Consider the following 21,613-nt stretch of genomic DNA (forward strand, 5'->3'; position numbering starts at 1 on the left):
TTTCAAAAAGACCAGATTGAAAATAAACATCCTTAATAACTTCCTGGCTCGGTACAGATCCACCTGCAGCTTCTTTATAACACCCCCCAAAAAAAAATAAATATCCAGGGAAGCAGAGGAGTAACCCCTACGCCAAGTCTCCCCATGGTCCAGCACCCAGAAACCAGCCTGGTCTCATTCCTCATTAATAAATGCACTCTTAAGGGATTAATTAATTGAAGGGCACGGGGAAAAAAGCGTGATAAGGCTCCCTTCTTCATGCTAAACCACCAAACACATCCTTTGCTGCTCGTTTTCTTATTTTGCATGCCTAACTGCTGGCTTCACCACCATTTCATTTGTGTTCATGCGTGTGTACGTGCGGCTATAATTCTTTTATTGCTGCTTTCGCTTCTCCTTTTAAACAGGAGGCTGTTTCTTTCACGGCTCAGTGCTAAGCCCGGAGTCAAGTGACAAGCAATTACCACTCAGCCGTTTATTTTTATCTTCCCTTTTCCTCCAGGCTTGCCTGAGCTTGAGGAAAGGAGGGGATTTCCTTTTGCCCTGCAAGTGAAATAACTCCACGAAAAGCCATATCCATCATCTGTCTGCTCAGGGATGGTTTCTCCTTCAGCTGGCTGCAGAAAAGCTTCCATCAGCCTTTTGCCACCACGTTTTTGGGGGGAGATGTGATATTTCAGCAGTGTTGAACAAGTAGGTTGTTTAGGCTGAAATATCACATCTATCACATAAATCAATCGCATATCACATCACCATCACATCTTATCACACGAACAAGCAGGTTTTTGTTTTCCTGCAAAGCCTCGGGCTGTAGCAGCCAGCTCTGAATCCAAAACTTCATTCAAAATTTTCTATAACACCAAAATTCACTATAATGATGCCAAAGTGACAAATGTCCTCCTCTCCATCACCTTTCTGCAGCTGTCCTGGAGGGACAAGAATATCATTCTCCATCCCATTAGATAAAAATCCCCAAATTCACTCAATCCCACAGACCACTGACCTGTGGTCCATGGAATAGCTGCTACCAGTCCAAAGCCCTTTTCATGCCCAAACGAACAGGGTGTATTTGCATGGGGACAATGCTGGCTAACGAAGCAACACATTTTCTAAAAACATCAGTAAATAAATAACACATCTGTGGTTTTTGGTTTGCAGGTTTTTTGCAGGGGGGCACCATGATTTTCTGGTGCAGATTTCCGTGCCTGTGAGCACTCAGAATGAAACTGGTGGTACGGTTTCATATTCAAAGCCTTTTATTTTTTATTCATTTTATTTTATTTTATTTTATTTTATTTTATTTTATTTTATTTTATTTTATTTTATTTTATTTTATTTTTTATTTTATTTTATTTTTATTTTATTTTTTATTTATTTTATTTTATTTTATTTTATTTTATTTTATTTTATTTTATTTTATTTTATTTTATTTTATTAGGAGGGGTGTTCATCTGGAGTTAAGGGTTGATTTATCAGGGAATGAGACGTGCAGAGGAACTGATGCTGGGATTTGCATTGAGGGCACTCTTTTCTCTCCTGCTCTGCTTCCTCCTGCTGGCCCATGAATGCCAACAGCCTCATTACCTCTTTCCTTCCTGGCACAAGCCACGTTTCCTCCCCAATTACCTACATGAGCTGCATAATCACCATAACCTCGGAGCAATCACCTGCAGCATTTTTTTGCTTTTTGCTGTGCCTGTTTGGGGCTTGAAGCAGAGCTTGGTGCACCTGGAAAAACATCACTGCTTCTCCAAATCCAGCCATGTCACTTGATTTTGCCAAGCCCTGGGGGCACTAATGAGCATTAATGGCCCTGAGCAGCCTCCACCTGAGCCCCCCACCTAGCCCATGGCACAGGGACTCTATTTAAGCTCAGTTTTTAGGCTTTTAGCATTTTTGCAAGCTGCTGTAGAGGAGAACCCATGCATGGCTGTGGACCTGCTGATCCCTACGCCCCATGGGCTGCCTTCATGATTCCACTGCCTTTGCAAAGAGATTTTTATCCCCTAAGAAAAATTAGCAGAGATTTGGAGCTGCTTATTCCAGTATGGAGAAAATATGTGTTTTAGGGGTGTTTGAGCACATCGTTTTAGGGGAAAGGTGGGTGAGGGAGCACCCAGAACCCACTAGGGAGAGGCTGAGGAGTGGGTGAAGCATCATTTACCATGTCTAAGTGATGTTGAACTTGATGTTAAACAGCAATAAGTCACAGAAAAGGGAGTCATGGGGCACTTTGATGTATTAATTTCCCTTAATGTCAACGCTAAACCTTAGGGTAAAGCTCCCCAGAGGCTTAGCTTGCCTTCAGATAACCCAACCCAGCTGCTAAAAGAAGGCTTGGTGTGTTTTTATTTGTTTTCTTGCAACCAAAGCCTTCTAGTACTGCTCTCTACAGGTTAAAATAATTACGCCCCTCTGCAAATGAGCCTTGAGCTCATTGTAAGCAGCAGAGCTGTGAGCGAGTGTGGTCTCATGAGGGAGCTGGAGGCTCTTTTTTTGAAAGAGGAACATTTGTTGAATGTCTCTCTGCGAGGGCAGCTAGAAAATTAGTAATCAAAGCTTTTATCATGGGCTTCTGCTTAATTGCTTCAAGCCATCAATTAGGGAAGTGGGGGAAGGAATTCAAGGGGCAACCCCAAAATTGCTGTCAGGCACAAGTTGCCCTGCTTCAGTTTTCCCTTTTCTTCGCATTGCTTTAGCTCCTGCCTCCTTTCTTCAGTCTCTTAGGTTGTAGTTTAAGGGTTAAATATAAATGCAGGCCAGGAAAAGGGTGTGCTTTTTCCTGTGATCAGCCACATGAGGAAGCCGATTGGGCTGAGAAATGGGTCTGTGAGGGGGAAAATGATTTGTTTTCAGGCTGTTTGGCATCTGGTTCTGCAGAGGTGGAGAGGGCAGGATGGTGGTGGCCAAAGCTATGGGATGGGTCAGCTGCAGAGGATGGTTCAAATGTAAAAAAAATAAAGTAAAATGAAATAAAGTGAAATAAAATAAAATGAAATAAAGTAAAATAAAATAAAATAATAAAATAGGGTGCTGTTTGCTGCTGAACCGATGCTGGCTCCACGTGTGCCTCCACCATTGCTTTCCCAACCTTCCCAAACCTTCTTCACCTTTTCCAAGGATGTCCTTCTCCATTTTTTTTCCAAGCCAAGCCCTCTCCCTAAATCCTCCTTGTTCCCATCCCCAGCTCATCCAGGATGTGGGTCTTGCCCCGATTTTTGGCAGGGATCCCTTTCCCCAACCCAGAGGAAGATCCCTGATGTATGTAGATCCAACCCGCGGGTACCAGGGCACCCATGCAGGTATTTTGGGCATCACCTCCTCTCCCCGGTCCCACCCCAGGATCATTTCTAGCTCTGCCCACCCCGAGCACTGGGGTGATGGGAAGGGAAACGCCTTTCCCTCGCGCGGAGGAAAATGAAAGTTGGTGCTGGTTTGCAGCAGGGGCCCCATGGCTGCACCGAGCCCTGTCCCCAAACTCCCCAGCGAAGCCTCCTGCCCAATCTGCCTGGAATATTTCCGAGACCCCGTCTCCATCCACTGCGGTCACAATTTCTGCCGGGCGTGCATCACCCGCTGCTGGGAGTGGTCCACGGCGAATTTCTCCTGCCCGCAGTGCAAAGAGACGGCCCCGGAGAGAAGCTTTCGTCCCAGCCGGGAGCTGGCGAGGGTCCTCGAAATAGCCAAGAGGTTGAGTTTGCAGGCTGCCAGAGGGGATGTGGTGGAGGAGGAAGGATGCGAGAGGCACCGGGAGCCTCTGAACGTCTTCTGCAAAGACGACGAAACCTTCATCTGCGTGATCTGCCGGGAGTCCCGGCTGCACCGGGCTCACACCATGCTTCCTGTGCAGGAGGCTGTCCAGGAATACAAGGTAAAGGTTTATTTTTTCCACCTAGATATGCACTAAGAGATGAATCAGCACCGTCAGGGTGTGATGTTCCCTCTCAGCACCTTACCACGGGGCTGCAAATCATCCTACCCCCCACCCAGGGCTGTAGTCCGGGGGCAGAAGCGTTGTCCTCCCCCCTTCTGGGTGTTTGCGAGCTGACCCCTTTTGAAATGACAACGTTGGCCACGCACCGGTGTTTCCACTGCCTCGCTTCTCAGCCTGGTTGAGCAGTTAAACTAAAGATATTCCGCAGCCAAAGGGGTGAGGTCTTCATCCCCTCTCCCCCCTTGCGAAATTCAAGCCATTGTCCAGCTCTGGCGCTTAACAGACATGTTGATTGTGTGATGCTCTCTAAACCAGCAGGAAAATGTCTCAGAAAATAAAATAAAATAAAATAAAATAAAATAAAATAAAATAAAATAAAATAAAATAAAATAAAATAAAATAAAATAAAATAAAATAAAATAAAATAAAATAAAATAAATAAAAAAGCTGCTTTTCTGCTGCATCAGTATGTTAAATCAACTTGAGAAAGGAAAAGAGCAGGTGGAAAAAACCTTTCTCCACTTTGTGGCATTTATCTCAATTTAAAGCATTCCCAACCCCACAGTTTTGAATCCTTCTGGGCCAAGAGAGTCACGAGGAGAAGTTCTGGAGTTGAGCAAGGCTCAATCCCCCTTCCAAGTGTCCATTTTTTAGGTCGTCTGCGCTCTCCAAAGACATGGGGTCTTGTTTTTTTTTCCCTCAGGGACAAATCCAAGCCCATCTGCAAACACTGAAGGAAGACAGAGACAGGCTCCTGGGCTTTCGAGAGGCTGAAATGAGGAGAAACTGGGAGTATTTAGTAAGTATCTATTTATTTATTTATTTATTTTGATCAGGGATGGAGTCTGGATATCTCCTTTTGGTTTTAGATGAGATGCTGTATGGATAATCATCCTGCTGAGCATTGGTATGGGGTCTCTCTCCATGTACCAAGCCAAATGCTGCTTGACCCCTTTTTTCCCCCTGGATTTTAGGGGAAAAAAATATAGAAAGCAGAATCTGGAGCCCTGAAAGGAGCTCAATTGCTGAATGCCAAGGAAATTCTGTGTGGGTTTGCTTGCTCTGGATGGAGAATCACGTTTGGATGTGTTGGAAGTCATAACGATGTCCCTGCTGTAACACATTTTAGGATGCTCAGGGCACTGACCCTTTCTAGGTGTGCATTTAATGGTCAGTGCCTGACTTTGCTGCCTCATTCTACACCCACCTCTTGTGTCCCCTCCTCACAGGAGAAGACCGAGGCTGAGAGACAGAAGGTTTTGAGCACTTTTGAAGGGCTTCGTCTCTTCCTGGAGGACCAGGCACGTCACCTCCTGGCTCAGCTGGCGGAGCTGGAGAGGGCCGTAGAGAAAATGCAGGAAGAAAACATCACCAACCTGACGAAGGAGATCTCGCACCTGGATACCCTGATCCAGGAGATGGAGGAGAAGTGCCAGGAGCCAGCAAGTAAATTTCTGCAGGTGAGGAACTATTAAATAGATCTTGGCTAACACAACCTGGCTCTGCGTATTGACCCATGATGCTGCTAAACCCAGTTGTGCTTGCTCCAAAGCTGCCGGGGTTTCATTAATATTTTGCTGCCAAGATGCATTCCCTGATTTTCTTATCCCTCCTTTCTCTTCCAGGACATCAGAGGCACCTTGAGCAGGTATGGATGGGGTTTTCTGAGCTTCTTCTCCCACCCCCCGAGCTGGGGAAGGGGTTGGACCTTGTGTTGAGCAGGACAGGCACAGGTTTGGTTTCATGGACTGTGGTTGGGAGCTGAGATGTCACTACCCATCACAGAATATACAACATGTTTCTTAAAGCCTGCACCAGCTCCTCTGAGCTATGGGTGTGCACAAAATATTTCCTGGTGTCTCTCAGAGATGCATCCTGACCTCTCCTTCCTCTCCCTCTTCATCTAGGTTTGGAAATGAAAACTTCCAGCAGCCCACGTTGCTTCTTCCAGAACTGGAAAATAAAATCAGTCACTTCAGGGAGAAAAATATTGCTCTAGAGGAGACTCTGAGGAACTTCAAAGGTATTGAGCATCGGTGGGGATGGGGAGATGGAGCAATGTCTGTGGGAGCACAAATTGCATCCGTTTAGAGCTTAAATCATATTTATTGGAATCGGTGGGGCGAATTGTGATGGACTTTTTGGAGATGAAACAGTGGTTGGGCAAACCCCAGGTGCTCTTCAGGCTGCTTCTATCACAGGAATCCAGCCTGCCTGCCTTTGTAGAGTTGCCCAACCTTTTCCAAGTGAGAAATGTGAGATCCAGCTGGCTCCACCTGCACTGTGATGTGGATCTATGCTGAGATACCTCCCTAAAACTGCCTCTGTGCTGGGAGGAAGCCTTCAGAAAAACCAGAGTGCAAAGCCAGGGAAGGGGGTCCTGGTCACTGGCAAGAACATCCAAGGGACGTGGATTGCATTTACACTTCAGTGTGAACATCAGCATCTTCTCCCATACACAAACACAACACTCCTTCCCACTTTGATTCAGAAAGCTCTAGCTGAAAATCAACTCAAATTAAAGATTAATTTTAGCTTCCAGGCAACTCTGCTCCCCAGCATGTGGTGTGAGTAGTGGGTTGCCACTTTTTGGGGGGCAACCTGCTTTTAAAATGATTTTGAAATCCGTGGTTGAGGAAATAGCATAGAAAATAGTCCTAATCCTAAACTTTTCTAATTTCCTTTTGGTCTTCTTGGATTGTTCATTTCTTTCATCTCCCTGCAGACATCTCACACAAGGTGTGATCTGAGCAGGGCAAAACAACCTCTCTGCTTTCATACTCACACTGATACCAGCATGTTATATCAAATAGATAATGTCTCTTTTTCTCCCCTCTGTTTTAGACATCCTGATGTTTGAGCTGCCTGAAAAGAGTAAGTCCATCTCCTGGAGCTGAGGGAGTGGGAAAACCCTAGGGAAGGCTGAGCCCAGCATGGGATGGGCCATGAGTTGGAGGCTCATTTGGGGAAGATGCCTCTGTGTCTGAAGGACAAAATGAGAGGGAGGGGGGGAAACATCATAAGGAGTCAGGGAAACACCATAAAGAGTCAGGGAATCCTCACCACAAGGTGTTGATGGATTAATTTCTCTCAATGCTAAGTTATGTGAAGGCCAACTCTGTTCCTCATACCTGTATGTTCAGGGACCAAATGCCCAGTTTGGCATTTTTTTGAGCCAAAAAGTCTCCTGTGCTTGGGTTTGCTCTCCTGCTCGTTGGGAAGCATCTTCTGATGTTTACCTGGGTCCTGCGGAATAAGGAAAGCAACCAACATCAGAAAGGGGTAGAGCATCCCAAGGGATGGGGTGAATGATGCTGCGGGACCTCCCCGCTCAGCCCCAGCAGCAAGGCAGAGCCTGGGGCCATGGGGAAATGTTTTGTTTTCCTTTTCCAGTGAATGTGACCCTGGATCCAGCCACAGCTCACCCCCAGCTCGCCGTGTCAGAGGACAGGAGGAGTGTGAGGTGGGAAGATGCCCAGCAGGACGCATCCGATGAGGGATTTGGCCCCGATCCCTCCGTGCTGGGCTGCGAGGGCATCACGTCAGGGAGATGCTGCTGGGAGGTGGAGGTGACACCCAAAGGCTCCTGGGCTGTTGGTGTGGCCAGGGAGTCTTTGAAGAGGCGAGAAGAAACCACTGTGAGCCCTGAGATTGAACTGTGGTCTATGGGTCTGTGTGAGGGCCAGTTTTGGGCCCTCACCTCCTTTGAGCGCACACCTTTATCCCAAATCCAGGTCCCTAGAAGGGTCCGGATCACCCTGGACTATGAGAGGGGTCAGGTGGCGTTTTTTGATGTCGATAGGAAGGCCTTGATCTTCATTTTCTCAGCAGCCTCGTTCAAAGGGGAGAGTGTTCACCCCTGGTTCTTGGTGTGGAGCGAGGGGTCTCGGATCACATTGTGCCCCTGAAACACTCCCTTCTTACCCAAACACAAATTTTATGTCCCCAACACCCCCGGTTCTAGCACTTTGGAGGAATCCTACCAAATTCCTAGTAGGCCTTTCTGGCCTCTTCCCATTCTCAGTGACCCCAAAGGGCTAAGCATCTCTGTGGGTTGATGTCCCAAACTGTAATTGCCAGTTTGGGGTATCGGTGGCTGACAGATGGAGCCACATCTGCCCCAAAACATCTTGCAGCAGACTGGCAGCTTCTCCAGTCTTAGGATTTCAGATGAAGTAAAAAGGTTTACACGCTGTGTCGTTCTTCTGTCTGGTTATTCACTGCTTCTGGATGTCAGGTTCACGGGGATTAAAGGGAAGCCACCGGGATTGGCATGGGTTTCTCTTATCTGTAGAGGTCAGCATGTTTTTTTTCTAGGCTGGGTGCTCTACGTTCAGTACAACAGATGGAGAAAAACAAGGACATTTATGCTTCTGAGTCATCTGACAGATTTGAAGCATGACCACGAGAATGAGGAAAATCACATCTGCAAAATTTGTTGGCCATTTCTGGGGGGACTGGGCTTTTGGCTGATTAAGTCCCATTGCTGGTTCCATTGCACAGAGGCTATGAGTTGGCTGTGCCTGCACCCAGAAAGGTCCACAAGCCCCAAGAAGTGGCCTAGAGTCATTCTCAAAAGCCACATGCCACACTGCCCCCCATCTACTGGCAGTCTCAACCAGAGACAAAGAAATGGGGGAAGGAAATATTTTATTATTAATGTTTGTTACAGAGTTCTGAGGCTTCAAATAATAATTTGAGGAAAAGGAAGAAAATGGTTGAAATTCAGGAGCAGCTTGGCTGTGGGTGAACTTTCCATCATAAACATCTCGACTGGCCACCTTTTATAAGGGAGGAACTCTTTGTTGTAGGGTGATTTTCCCATGCAACTAATGGGATGTTGGAGGAGGATCCATCTGCACAGATACATTTGGGGTTGGTAGCATTTTGGCTAGGCTCTGCCAACTGGGCCTCATGATTCCTCCCCACCCACACATTATAACTTTTACTGTTCAGTTTTATGTAATTAACCCTCTTTTTCCCAAATTGGTTAGATTAAAACGTTGTTTTGGGGATTTAGCTAAAAGCTCCAGCTAGAATTAGCATTTTTGCTTACAATGTCTAGGCAAAATTTCACATCCAGGTCCCCATATCCCATCCATGATTTAAAAAACAGGCAGATAAACACAAAGAGAGAGGCAAGAAATTAAAAAGCTCTTGAGATTTGAGATGAGGCCTCAAGGTTTTAAACAATACTCCCAAGTGAACAACATCTCTTAAATTTTTTATTTAAAAAAAAAAAAAAAAAAAGCAAAGTTTGGACCACTTGGTTTGAACATGATTATCTCAGATAGGAACATCTATATTTGATCAAGGAAATCTGATATAAACTTGATATAAATGTGATATAAATGTTGTGAAATTTTGTCTTTCAGACACTGTGGTTTTTTTTTTTTCCCTTTGCTCACCATTTTCCACTTTCACACCCCAGGTCCCCTCTGCAGCACTTTTCCTTTTTTTTTTTTTTTTTCCTTTTTCCCCACTTTCCTCACCAATATCAACCCCCTAGTCTCATGGGGGTGAAGGATGTTTAAAAGCCAAAGTCCCCCCATTTCTTCTGTTCCCTATGGCCCCAAGGATAGCACGGGAGGCAAGCAGTTGTCCAGTGAGGTTATGGAAATTGGGGGGTGTTGATTTCTGTGTCTCAGGGACATAGCCTGAGCTGAGACCTGGCCCCCACCACCCAGAGCCACGGGCGGACCCTCTCCCCAGTGAATGAAGCTCGGGAAAAAATAAATATAAGCCCCCCTTCATCGGCGTCAAAAAATGCCACCGTCCCTCCAGCATAGTCCAGGTGGATGCTGACCCTCCTGGGCAGCACCCGCAGGGGTAAGAGGGTCACCTTGCGGGTGGTGAGTGCCCGGACCTGTCCCCCCCACTTCTCCACCCCCCAAATCCCCCCTTTGGGGCAGAGGCTGAGTTGTCCCTTCCGAGAAATGGACTCTTTGGCCACCCCAATGGCCCAGTCCCCTTCGTCCCCCACCTCCACCTCCCAGCAGTGCCGGCCGGTGGCGAAGCTCTGGTAGCCCAACACGAAGGGCCAGTAGTCAAATCTCTCGGGGTTATTGGGCAGGTCCTGCCGTCCTTCCCCACGTCTCACACTCTTTCGGTCCTCGGAGAGGATGAGGTCGGGGTGAGCCGTGTCAGGGTCCAAGGTGATGCTGGCTGTGGGGTGGAGGACAAGGGGTGTGAGGAGCAGGGTTGAGGCCCTGAGGATATGGGGGGGATACAAAAAAAAAAAAAAACAAACAAACATGGATGCACTGGAGACAGTCAACAAATGGCTATGAAGAGGATTAAGGAACTGAGCATCTCTCCTATGAAGAGAAGATGAAAACTGGGCCTGCTCAGCCTGGAGAAGAGAAGCCCCATCAAGGTCTATCAATCCCATAAGGGAGGTGCAGAGAGGACAGGGCCAAACTCTTCTCAGTGGTGCCCAGTACCAGGACAAGAGGCAATGGGCACAAACCAGAACGCAAGAGGTTCCATCTGAACATCAGAAAGTGCTTCTTCACTGTGCAGACCAAGCACTGGCACAGGTTTCACAGAGAGTTGTGGAGTCTCCAACCTAGAAGATCTTCAAAAGCCATCTGGGCATGGTCCTGGGCAACCTACTCTAGGTGGCCCTGCTTGAGTAGGGAGGTAGGACCATATGGACCCAGAGGTGCCTTCCAACCTCAAAAACTCTGTGAGGGGACCAGCAGGACTCAGGCTTGCATCAGAAGGGCAAAAAGTTCCTGAAGCAGAAGGTGAAAGGAGCATGAAGGCCAACACATGCAGGGCTGTACGCGAAGCAGAAAGACTGTTTTGAAGCCCCAAATCACCACGAAGACAAGGTGCACAGTGGGTATAGTAATAACGACAGGCTCATGCAGGTATTTCTGCTGACTTTCTGCTGCATTGACCCAAAAGAAATGCTGAGGAGAGAAAAAAAAATCAAGGAAAGCAATACATGGGATGTAAAACAGCAAAGTCTCAAGTACTCCATCTCCTAGAGCAAGCACCAACTGTAGGACAAGGCCAGACTGGTTCAGCTAACCCTGTGGTTTAAAAAAAGAGCTAAAATCTGAAGACAGGGCTGATGAATGAGGTCAACCCACTTGCCATATTTGTTTCAGGGAAATGGTTAGGTATCAAGGCAAGGGCTCTGCCCTGGGGCAAGCTTCCTTGAGTGTTACACCGAGATTCTGGCTGCAGGGCTAAGAAAACTCGTTTGGTTGCCCCGATTTTTTGTATTCTTCCTTCAGCATCTATTTTTGACCAATTTGGACATGGTTTATGGGTCTAGGCACACCTTTGTCTAACAGGTACGGCTGCTTTAGTTTCTCATGCTCAGCAGAAGGCAATTTGGGGATAGGCAAGGCTGGAGGGGAGCAGAGACAGACAGCAGCCCATCCATGAACATTTTTCAGGAATTGCTACAAAACATATGTAATTAAGAGCGTGGCAAATGAAGCATTAAGTCATGTGGGTCTCAATTTGTCATTTCTTTTGCCCAGGAATAGCATTTGCTCTTCCATCTCAGGTTCTCTGCAGTATTTATGTTCCCAAAGAGTGTCCAGAATGAGCTACGGGCAGGTCAGCTCTTCCAGCTCTTACCAAAATACATCCAATCTGTTATTTTTTTCCCCTCCTATAACCCTTCTCAGTACCTTGAAGCTTCTTCAGGGTTTCCTTCAGAGCACTATTCCTCCACGAGAAGTGACAGAATCTCTCTTCTGGCTCTGGAGAAACATTCACTGGCAGCTGGAAAGTCACTTTCCCACACCTAGAGAAAAAGCACCACCACAAATTCCAGAGTGATTGTCATAGAGAATGTCATCATTTCAGGAAATCTGATGCCACGAGGAATGAGGTGATGGTGATGCTCATCCCCTTGACAACCCAAACCTCAAGAAAAGCAAAGACTGAACTTCCTTGCTTGAATTAATTAATTCATTACTTTTTGATAGAGAAAGGCCCTGCTTGGACAGACTAAGTAAGAGAGAAGAGTCAAGCTATTGCAGTGAATTAAAACTAGCCTTTGCCATGTGGAGGTTTAATTTTGAGACTAACACTCCTTTGATCATTTTAACCCCAAAATGGTCAAGAAAGGATCCATTGGGAAGAGCAGATACAAACACATAGCAGTGGTCCCCAAAATACCCTTTCAGACTCTTGCAATTTCCCTGAAGCAGAACATCCAGCAGCCGGTGATGAGTTTTCTCCTCTATGGTCACTGCTTGTTGAAAAACTCAAGAAACAGCTTTTCAGAGAGACCACATACCTGGTAACGAGGCTTTTCGCATCCTAGGGACAGAAGAGAGAAAGAAGAAAGGAAGCTCAGGTTGCCCTGTGAGCCATTTTCTACTTAAATCACAGAATTATTGAATTGTCCAGCTGGGGATGGACCTCCTGGTTCTCTGCTCCAACCCAGTGCATGGAGGAAGGTGAGCCAGCTCAGGTTGCTCACAGCTGTGTCCAAGGAAATTCTGAATGTTCAAGGATGGAGATGCCCCCATGCAAAAGGACCCTCATCCTACACTGGACACCTTGGAGAAGAGTCTGGTTTGCTCCATAATCCCACTAAACCATTGCAGATCAGCAGGGCCCCAGGGAGCATTAACAGATATTAACAGCCCCGAGCAACCCCACCCAGGACCCTCTGCCCACTGCCCATGCCAGCAGCTATTTGGGGTCACGTTCCTAAAGATGGGGTCCCCTTCCTAAAGATTTTCCCTTGAAAAAATTTCCCTTCTCTCACCCAGAGGAATTCACTCACCGATTGCTGGCTCTTCTTATCCTGTGTTTTTGTCAGGCTGTCCAGCTGAGAAATCTCCTCCGAGAGCTTGGTGGTGGCTTTTGCTTGCCTCTTCTCAATCTCATTTTTCAGGTCTTCCAGCTGTGAAAGCAAAAAGAACTCATGTCCTCCTGGGAACCTGCAGCGTACCCAAAATCCAAGCACGGTTTGCCAGGGCTCAGCTTCTCTCCTTCCCTTTTAAGATGCAAACAAAGGAGCAGTGGGATGGGAAATACCACGAGGAACTCATGGAGAGGCATTTGCCACAGGAGAAGCTCACCGTTCAGCCTGAATCCCTACCAACTTTTTGCTGAATTCCTGAAGAAATCAGAGGGGTAGAATCAAACTTGAAGCTTAAAAGAAAAAAAAAAAAAAAAAAGGCAACACAGATTTGGGAGGAAAGATGGTCCCTGCTGATAAAAGCCACAATCAGCTTTGCATGAATTTGGGCAGAACGCTCTGATAGTCCTAGGCTTATCAACACAGAAGTGCTGCAAAGGAGCCAAAAATGATCTAAAGAAATGATCCTAAAGATGATATCTTACTGCCCAGGGACTGACAGGTCAGGGAGGCTGACACCTACCAGATCCTCCAGTTTTCTGCACTCCAGGGTAGCTCTCCTTCCTCGGAGACCTTCTCTCGCTTCCTTCAGAAAACCTAATATCCGCCTGAATTTCTTCTGAAGCGAACTAAAAAAACCTGTTGTTTTTATCCCTTTGATGGGGCTGGATCCTTCTCTTCCTGTTCCTCCCCAGTCCTGGGCTCACGAGTGTGTCGAGCCTGCAAGTCTGCTCTTCGCGCCATGTCTCCTGGGCAAGAGGTGGTGACACCCTTGGTCAGACGTGCTGGGAGCGTTGGGTTTCTTCCTTGTCAATCTTCCAGCTTCTTATCCCGGGGAGACGTTGAGGGCTATCACCTCGTTGTTTTTGTCATCTTCCTTTTAGGAAGAAACCATCAGCCTTCCCTGGAAAAAGGGCTGGAGGCAGAAGACATTTGGGCTGCCAGGGGGGTGAGGAACTTTTGAGGCTTGGTGGGGGTGTGGGTGGGGAAAACATAAGAAAAACAGGAGGGAGATGTGCAGCCAAAACCTTGGAAGAGGGATTGCAACTGCATGCATGCAAAGGAGCAGGAGTCCGAGTCCTTGGGATGCTTACCATGTCTTTTGCATCCCATTATTAAGCCATAACATGCCCCCCAAGAAGCACTACCCTGGCTCTTAGCTCACAGGGAAATATTTCCAAGCAACCTCTAACCCACTGGCTTTGTGTTAAGCTCAGTGGCTAAATACTTATTTTTTTATTATTATTTGCATCACTTGGCCGGGTTTGGAGAGGCGAGTCCCATTTCCAGCAAACTATTCCCATCAGGAAGAGCCCCAGGGGAGTCGCTTGCTCCGGGAGCTGAAGGACTGGAAGCAAAAACCCTTCAAGCATTTCCCAGGGAAATGTGGCTTGGGGTGAGCAGCTCGGGTTGCTGCTGCCTTCTCTGCCAGTCTCAGGAGGTGGGTGCAGAGGGGTGAACGGGGGCAATTAATGAGTCATCTCTGTCTGAGCTGGGCTCTTTGGAGGAGAACAGCTCCTCAGCATCAGCAGAGCCTGGGGCACAGCTCCTTTCATCTCCAGATGAGGTGCCGAAGGTTGGGCACCCTAAAAAAGGGTCGGGTCTACTTCTCCCTGCTGATTAGGGAGCCTGGAAAACCAGCTGGGGTGGAGACCATCCGCATTGCAAATTTCGGCAGCAGAGCGACACCCTGGAAGGGGGTTGGAGCTGGGAGAGGGCTGGATGGAGATCAGAGGCACCGAGGGATTCTGTGGCCCTAAAGTCAGAAGAAAATGGGCCTCTACCCCTCTACCTCCCAAGTCTTACTGGAACTCGGTGTTTTGTCTCGTGTTTCTCAGCAGCTGCTGTTTCTTAGAGGAGCTTGGTGGGACCGCAGCACCCCAGGGACCACCAGCAACCCACAAGCACGTCCTTGCAGAGCAGACTGAGATCTTTTCCCCTTCTTCACCCAAATTTCTCCTCCGTTCCTTGCTGCAATGACAGCCTGTCATTTCATAACCCTTCTGCCTTTTCTAGCTGGACTTGCTTTGGTTTCAGGATTCAGACACAACACACAGGGTGACAAAGATCACAAATGGCTTCAGACCCCTCCCTGGCAGAGATAAGGGAAAGAGAATGAGATAGGACAAAGAGCAAAAACCTTCAAGGCCATTTGAACTAAAGTCTTTCCCCACAGCACTAATTGTACCAACACTCTCCCTGCTTTTTTATTTTTATTTTTATTTTTACTTTTATTTTTATTTTTATTTTTATTTTTATTTTTATTTTTTATTTTTATTTTATTTTATTTTTATTTTTATTTTTATTTTTATTTTTATTTTTATTTTTATTTTTATTTTTTATTTTTATATTTTTATTTTTATTTTTATTTTTATTTTTGTTAATCCTCATGCTTAAGCTCCTGCCCCAACTTCAGGTTTTCTAGCTTTGCAGAAAGCTAGATTTTCCATCCTGCAGTGAAATTCTCTGTGCTTCCCAACTGATGGGACCAGGTTATGCATGAAGTTGAAGAACATGGATGAAAGATATCACAGCACAGCAAATATCACTATCAAGATACCAGACATAAATCTGCCCTCATTGGGACCTGTGGGTATGGTGAGATGGGGCTTTGTCATAGTGAGCCCACTCATATCTCACCTGTTATTCTGAGCCTGATGTCGTCCGCTCCCTCCCACTCTCTCTTTTGGTTCCTCTTCTTGGTTCTATAATCAATAACCTGTTTTTTATTTCAGAGATGCTGCTTCCTCTTTTGGGTTTCCTTAGAAGAACATCAGTTTTTGAGGGAATCCGCGTAGGTGAGCTAGAGAAACATGTAAGCACTTGTATTTTGCTTGTTCACTCTGGTTGCTTTTTATAGTTGAGAAACATCTAAACTGGTACAGCTGCAGGAGCCTCCAGTTCAATTTATCCCATCTTATTCCTCCTCAACAGCCAACAGGGAGAAATTGGATTTTCTTGGGAGTTATCCAGCAGGGTGATGTGTAATGGTGTGGAAAAGTGCCTTTGAGGTCGGTTTATTCCCTTTCACTGCCTGCAGAGGGGGCTTGAGTGACTGGAAAAGGTGGAAAGGTAAGCAAGTTGTCCCCAGCCTGTGCTGCTTTTCCTAATTTTTTTGGCTGAAAACAAATCCAGAAAAATATATCCATAGAGAGGCAGAAAATGAAGAGTGCAACACAACTTCTTTTTTTAATTCAAAATAAATATCAGAGATCTAGACAGAGATAGAGACCAGCTCCCCACACCAAACCAGGCATTGCTATTTGTGGCGAAAGGCCACCTCCTTTTGCAGAGCAGACTCTGGATCTGCCTCGCAGCTGATGTTGGAAAGAAAACATTTTGGAAAGAGATATAAATATATATAGGAGGATTCAGTCTGTTAAAGGCAGAATAAATAAGACAATGTTTGAAAGCCCTGAGTGTTCTCCTTTCTTGATCAACCCCTTTGTTCCCTTCATCCCTCATAATGGTTGATCCTTCTTCCTCACTGCTGTCTGATGGTGTCCCCATCTCCCCATCCTCACGTAGAGGTGCTATCCCAAAGCTCCTGATGGAGAGGGACACGGGGGGCAGAAGCAGCAAGCCCCCTTGGCACGATGGCCCAAGCAACCACAGCAAACAGCTGGCATCACACAGGAGATGTCCCTTTTGTTAAGGATTGATGGACATCTCAAGGACAAATCCGGAGGGGAGACCTGAACCCAACCCAATCAAGAGGGGACATGAGCTGCCCGGTCATGGACTGCTCCTCTGAGGATGAATTTTGGGTGATTTCTTGCAAGCGGGCCCCCATCCCCATCTTGAACCAAGGGAGGACCCTCTCCCCGTTGAACGCAGCCCTGCTATAGACCAAGATAGGAGCATCATCATCCGAGCTGAAAAATGCCACCCGACCCCCTTCGTAGTCCAAGGAGACCCGTATCTTCCTGGGAAGCTGGTTCAGACGCACGTTGGCACGGGGGGATGTCAGGGAGTGATAGGCCTCCAGCGCCCAGATGCCCTCCTTGGGGGTGAGGCTCATGGCTCCCTTCCTCTTCGCGGTCTCTCGGGCCACCCCTATAGCCCAGACGCCCCCCTGTCCCACCTCCACCTCCCAAAAATGCCTCCCCGAGGTGAAGCCCTGGCAGCCCAGCACGCAAGGCTCGAAGTCGAATCTCTCCGGGTTGTCCGGGAGGTCCTGGGGCACCAGTTGGCCCCTGACTTGTTTTCGGTCCTCGGAGAGATGGAGGTTGGGGTGAGCCGTGGCTGGGTCCAGGGTCACGTTGGCTGCAGGAGAAGAGAGAAGGAGAGTAATAGAGGTAGAACTTGGCCTTGGGAGAGGCTGGAGATGTTTCTCATGGGGAGAGGACAGCTAGAAATTCACTGGGGGAGACGGGGATGCACAAATGCTCTTAGATGTTCCCTCAGCCTGGCCCCCAGAGGGGTGTTTGGCTTTATAGGACCACATCACAGCCCTGGATGCAACCAGGAGCATCACAACATCAGGCTGCCACCCCCCTTCCCTTTCTTCCCCCTTCTCTCCCTGTGGGATCGCATTGTTTTTCCCATTGGGATCTCTTCCACAAGCCATAAACCACCCTCGCACCCCCCTACCGGCCATTATTGACTTACTTGGCTCTTGCAATTTAAACATCAGGCTATCTAAAAAGGAGAGAGATTTCACAGCATCAGGGTTACATATCAGGCAAATTGGCTGCAGAGTAGCTTTATTGTTCAGGCTGGGGAGCAAAACAGCCAAAGGGGAGGCAAAACAACTAAAAGGAAAGCTTGGAAAGGGAAATATTGAGGATGTAGGGGCTTGGCTGTGTAAAATCTCTGGGTTGACTTGCTCGGGTGATGCTGTAAGATCCACACAACTCTCCCAAAGCTGGGGGAGATGAACCTCCTAGCAAGACTAAACTCATCTTCAAGAGGCACTAGGAGAGCAATTTATCCCCCCATTGTAGCATCCCTCCCTGGCTTTGTACCCACAAGAAGTTTCCCACCAGTTTGGAGGTAAAGGGAACAACTGCGCTATCATCTCCATTTGAATTTTTACATGGGACTAGGGAGAGGAACCTCCTCTGAGCATGTTTTTATTATTATTATTATTATTATTTATATTTATTTATATATTTTTTTATTTTTTATTTTTTTTCCTTATCTCTGTTTCCCCACCAATTCATCTTTACCCCAGGAAAAACTTCCAATGTCCTTCTCCGGTTCAGTCTCAGCTGCATTTATTTACAGCAGTTCCTAGGTGGATTTTGCATTAGCAGCCAGCACACAAGAACCCAATTTCTCCCCAATATCAGGCACGGGAAGCAACCTGCCCTCTCCTGACCCTGCTCGGTACCTTGGCATTTCCTCAGCGTGCATCTCACGAGGACATTTTTCTGAAGAAAATCCTCAAGTCTTCTTTCCAGATGGGGGGAAATCTCCACCGGAGGGTTGAACTTCATCACCTCACAGCTGCAAAGAGGGCAAAAGGGTGGAGATGTGGGGGAACCCTTGGTGATATACCTGAAATCTGAACTCAGGATTTGCCCAGGTGGCTTCCAAACCTCTCCAAACATCAGAGTGAAGTGAAAATGAGGAGCCGTGTTACCTTTTCAAGAGTCTTCTGATGTCCTAAAGGTGGGAAGAGAGAGGAAAGACAGTCATGGAAGAGGAACACCACAGACTGATTTTTCTCTCGAAATTTATATATTTTTATGGCAATGCAGTAACAAAGAACAACCCTGCCCATGTGATGATCCCACCTGTAATACGCCAGGGAGCTCACACGGAGCTGAATTTGGGCTCCCAAGTCTTAGTGTTTGCTCTAACCCTCCACTTCCCACCAGCCCAGATGCTTTGGGCTCTCACCAGCAGGAATTTGCTCGCCGGCTGCTGGAATTTCCCCTCCATCTCCCAGATCAGGGTGTCGAGGTGGGCCATCTCCTCCGAGACCTTCACCACCGCTTCCTCCTGCACCCTGGAGATGGCCCGGTCCAGATCTGCCAGCTGGGTCAGGAGGAGGCGCTCTTGGTCTTTCAAAAATTGGTGCAACTGCTCGAATTCACACACTATTTTCTTCCCTTCGTTTTTGGTTTTCTCCTGCCAGGATGAGAGAGAGAAAACCAAAGGGATAAGAGGGGCAGGAGACCTCTCCATGCAGCAGATGTGCCCACCACAATCTTTACAGATGGCCAAACCTTCTCTTGTGGATTATTTTTGAGTGTAGTTTCTCTTGATGGGATATTTCTGGAATTAACAGGGTTTGTCTTTACTCAGGCGACAACAACCCCATCCCATTGTGGAAGGAAAACAGCTGGAATTGGAGTTGCCTTGGGCGTGAGATGGGCAGGGAAGGAGGGAGGGCTACCGAAAAACCTCACCACACCCAAGTAAAACAGATTATTGCTTCAAGGCCATGGGGCTGGTGTCAGGATCCCATGTCCTGGGAGATATTCAGATAATGCAGGGGTGAAATTAACACCAAAACAAACAAACAAACAAACAAACAAACAAACATAAAACATCTTGCTGGGAATTTAGGGACCAGGGACAATTTGGGAGGCTCAGCCTGGAAGCAAAACCAAAGGAGGAAATTGGAAAGGAGCTCATTAAGGAGGAGATTTACAGAATTTAGGAAGAAAAACTCCCAGCCCATGCATCTGTAGGCTCCCTCCTCTCCTAGAGCTCTGTGCCTCCTTGCAGGGGAGCTGCAATGCTATCTCCCCGGCACAGCCTGTTGCGAAACGCCAGCAGATAAACCCAGGCTTGGCTGCCTCCCAGCTCAAACAGCAAACCCCTCCGCAAGCCAAGGATGCAAGATCCAGCCTCAAAACACACCAGCAAAACCGGGGTTGGGTGGAGAAGGAAAAGAAACCCTCCTCCAGGGCAACCTACCAAGTGCAAGTTTTTCCTTGCTCTGGATTTTCTGCTTTCCAGGTATTTTTCTCTCTCTTCCTTTAAAAGCTGGAGGCGAGCCTGGATTTCTTCCTGTGACAGAATAAAAAATGTAAATGGAAGAGATGGGAAAAATATATATTTTTTTCTACTTAAACACCTTCCCCCCTTGCATCAGATGGGGGAGGATTTGTACAGGCACGGAGCTGGGGGATGAGGAAGGTTCGTGAGCAAGCTGAGCTGTTCTAGAATTATTTGCAAAGTAAATGCAACCTGCAAACACCAACCTTGCTGCAAGAACAGCGAAAAAAAATCTTCAAGAGAGCACAACGCCAGCAGAAATCAACAGCTGATGGGAGGCGTGCAAGAGCAAGATAACCACATAGTGAGATTTTGCTCAAAAACACTCCCAGCTTCCCGTAAATGGTGGCTCTGGGTTGCCTGACGCTGTATTTAATAGCCTTTAGTGAACTTGCTTAATGTTTGGTGTGCAAGGAAATTAAAAAAAGTTTGGATCCAGGGAAAAAGAGGAAAGTAGCAGAGAGAAGGGGAAGAGGCAGCAGAAAATTGTTTCTCTGTATGGGAAATTAAAGACACAAGGAGGAGGGGAACAAAAAAGCAGAATTGCCTTGAATAACAGATTTAATCGTAGGGAGAAAAAAATGAAGAATTCCTGAGCATTTTCCCTTATTCTGGACGTTACTCATAGTTGGTATTCAGCACCTCTGACTCAACAGCAACGTAGCTTTTTTTTTTTTCTTTCTCCACAGCTGTAGGTGAAGGTCAATAAATTGAAGGAGGGATGGGGTGGGAAATCCCCATGGGAACATTGCAAAGAGCCAAAGGTGCCGGTAACAAAACACAAACGGGAAGCCTGTGGGTGACACCCGAAGATCCCCGTTGGCATCTGCACCATGGGGATGGGTGGATCCATGCAGAGGGCTACATTTTGCCCTTACCAAGGGATTTTTGGTGCGCTGGGAAAGCTGCGAGCACATCCCAGTGCTTTACCTTGTACTCCTGGGCAGCTTCTTCGGCGGGGAGCACGGTGTGGAGGCGGTGAGCTTGGGACCGGTCACACACCATGCAGATGGGCTGCTGGTCCTCCTTGCAGAAGAGCTTCAGAGCCTCCTGGTGCTGCTGGCACCAACCCTCGTGCCCCGCTGCTCCTCTGCCTGCTTGCAAGCTCAGCTGCTGGGCGATTTCGGCGATCTTGGCCAGCTCCCTGCTGGGACGGAAACTTTTGTGCGAAGCCGTCTGCCTGCACTGGGGGCAGGAGAAGTTGGCCTCCAGCCCTTCCCAGCAGCGGGTGATGCATTCCCGGCAGAAGTTGTGGCCGCAGGGGATGGAGACGGGCTCTTGGAAATAGCCCAGGCAGATGGAGCAGGAGGCTTCGCCTTGCAGGCTCTCCGAGGGGCTCTGCGAAGCCATGGCTCTGCCTCCGGGAGAGGATCACCGCTCTGCAGGAAGAAGAGGGGCCCCTTCCTCTTTCTGCCGGGGGAGTTTTATCAGGGAAATCCGTCCCCAACCCCAAACACCACCAAACAGGAGAAGGAGGCTGGAGAGGACAAGCACACGATGGGTTTCCTCCTCGCCTCCCCGCGGTTTTGGCTCAGTGCCTTCCTCAGCCAGATGAGGCTCGGTGGAGAGGAGGCTGGAGGGCAGGGCACTGGGATGGGCTGGAGAAGTGGTTGAAAGCTCCTAAAATTTGGGGATCTCAGGGGGTGACCGTGAGTTAAAGGTGGGACCATGCAGCAAAGGTCTTAAACTCACAGGGGGCTGTGTTAGCAAAGTGGTGGGGAGAGGGGAGGCTTTGATTTCCTCCACCAGCACATCTGAGGCTCCTCGTTGGGGACTGGGACCAGGCTGTGGCTCCCCAGTAAGGGGCAGACAGGGACTGGCCACCAAACTGGATGGGAATGAAGCCCAGGACGGATGGGGAGAAAATTCAGGTTTATCACCTCCCA

At 47.7% G+C, this 21,613-nt stretch overlaps 3 protein-coding genes across 3 annotated transcripts; 1 reads left to right on the top strand and 2 right to left on the bottom strand.

The window, feature by feature from the left end:
• The first annotated feature begins 3,451 nt into the window (after positions 1–3,451).
• Positions 3,452–7,842, top strand: LOC116500257 (zinc finger protein RFP-like). The gene is made up of 7 exons (XM_032205195.1): positions 3,452–3,871; positions 4,638–4,733; positions 5,164–5,394; positions 5,560–5,582; positions 5,842–5,957; positions 6,779–6,808; positions 7,328–7,842. The coding sequence occupies exons 1-7, from the start codon at positions 3,452–3,454 to the stop codon at positions 7,840–7,842; spliced, it is 1,431 nt and encodes a 476-aa protein (XP_032061086.1).
• A 1,736-nt stretch (positions 7,843–9,578) lies between these two features.
• Positions 9,579–16,283, bottom strand: LOC116500229 (E3 ubiquitin-protein ligase TRIM39-like). The gene is given in 7 exon segments (XM_032205143.1): positions 9,579–10,099; positions 11,587–11,702; positions 12,201–12,223; positions 12,696–12,815; positions 13,919–13,963; positions 13,965–14,000; positions 16,215–16,283. Coding segments are annotated over 7 exon segments (930 nt in total).
• A 160-nt stretch (positions 16,284–16,443) lies between these two features.
• Positions 16,444–21,077, bottom strand: LOC116500254 (zinc finger protein RFP-like). The gene is made up of 7 exons (XM_032205188.1): positions 20,658–21,077; positions 19,647–19,739; positions 18,621–18,851; positions 18,361–18,383; positions 18,109–18,224; positions 17,385–17,414; positions 16,444–17,039 (listed from the first exon to the last, which is right to left on the bottom strand). The coding sequence occupies exons 1-7, from the start codon at positions 21,075–21,077 to the stop codon at positions 16,444–16,446; spliced, it is 1,509 nt and encodes a 502-aa protein (XP_032061079.1).
• Positions 21,078–21,613: the final 536 nt, after the last annotated feature.

Source organism: Aythya fuligula, chromosome 33, assembly GCF_009819795.1.
Source record: "Aythya fuligula isolate bAytFul2 chromosome 33, bAytFul2.pri, whole genome shotgun sequence".
NCBI classification, from domain to species: Eukaryota; Metazoa; Chordata; class Aves; order Anseriformes; family Anatidae; genus Aythya; species Aythya fuligula.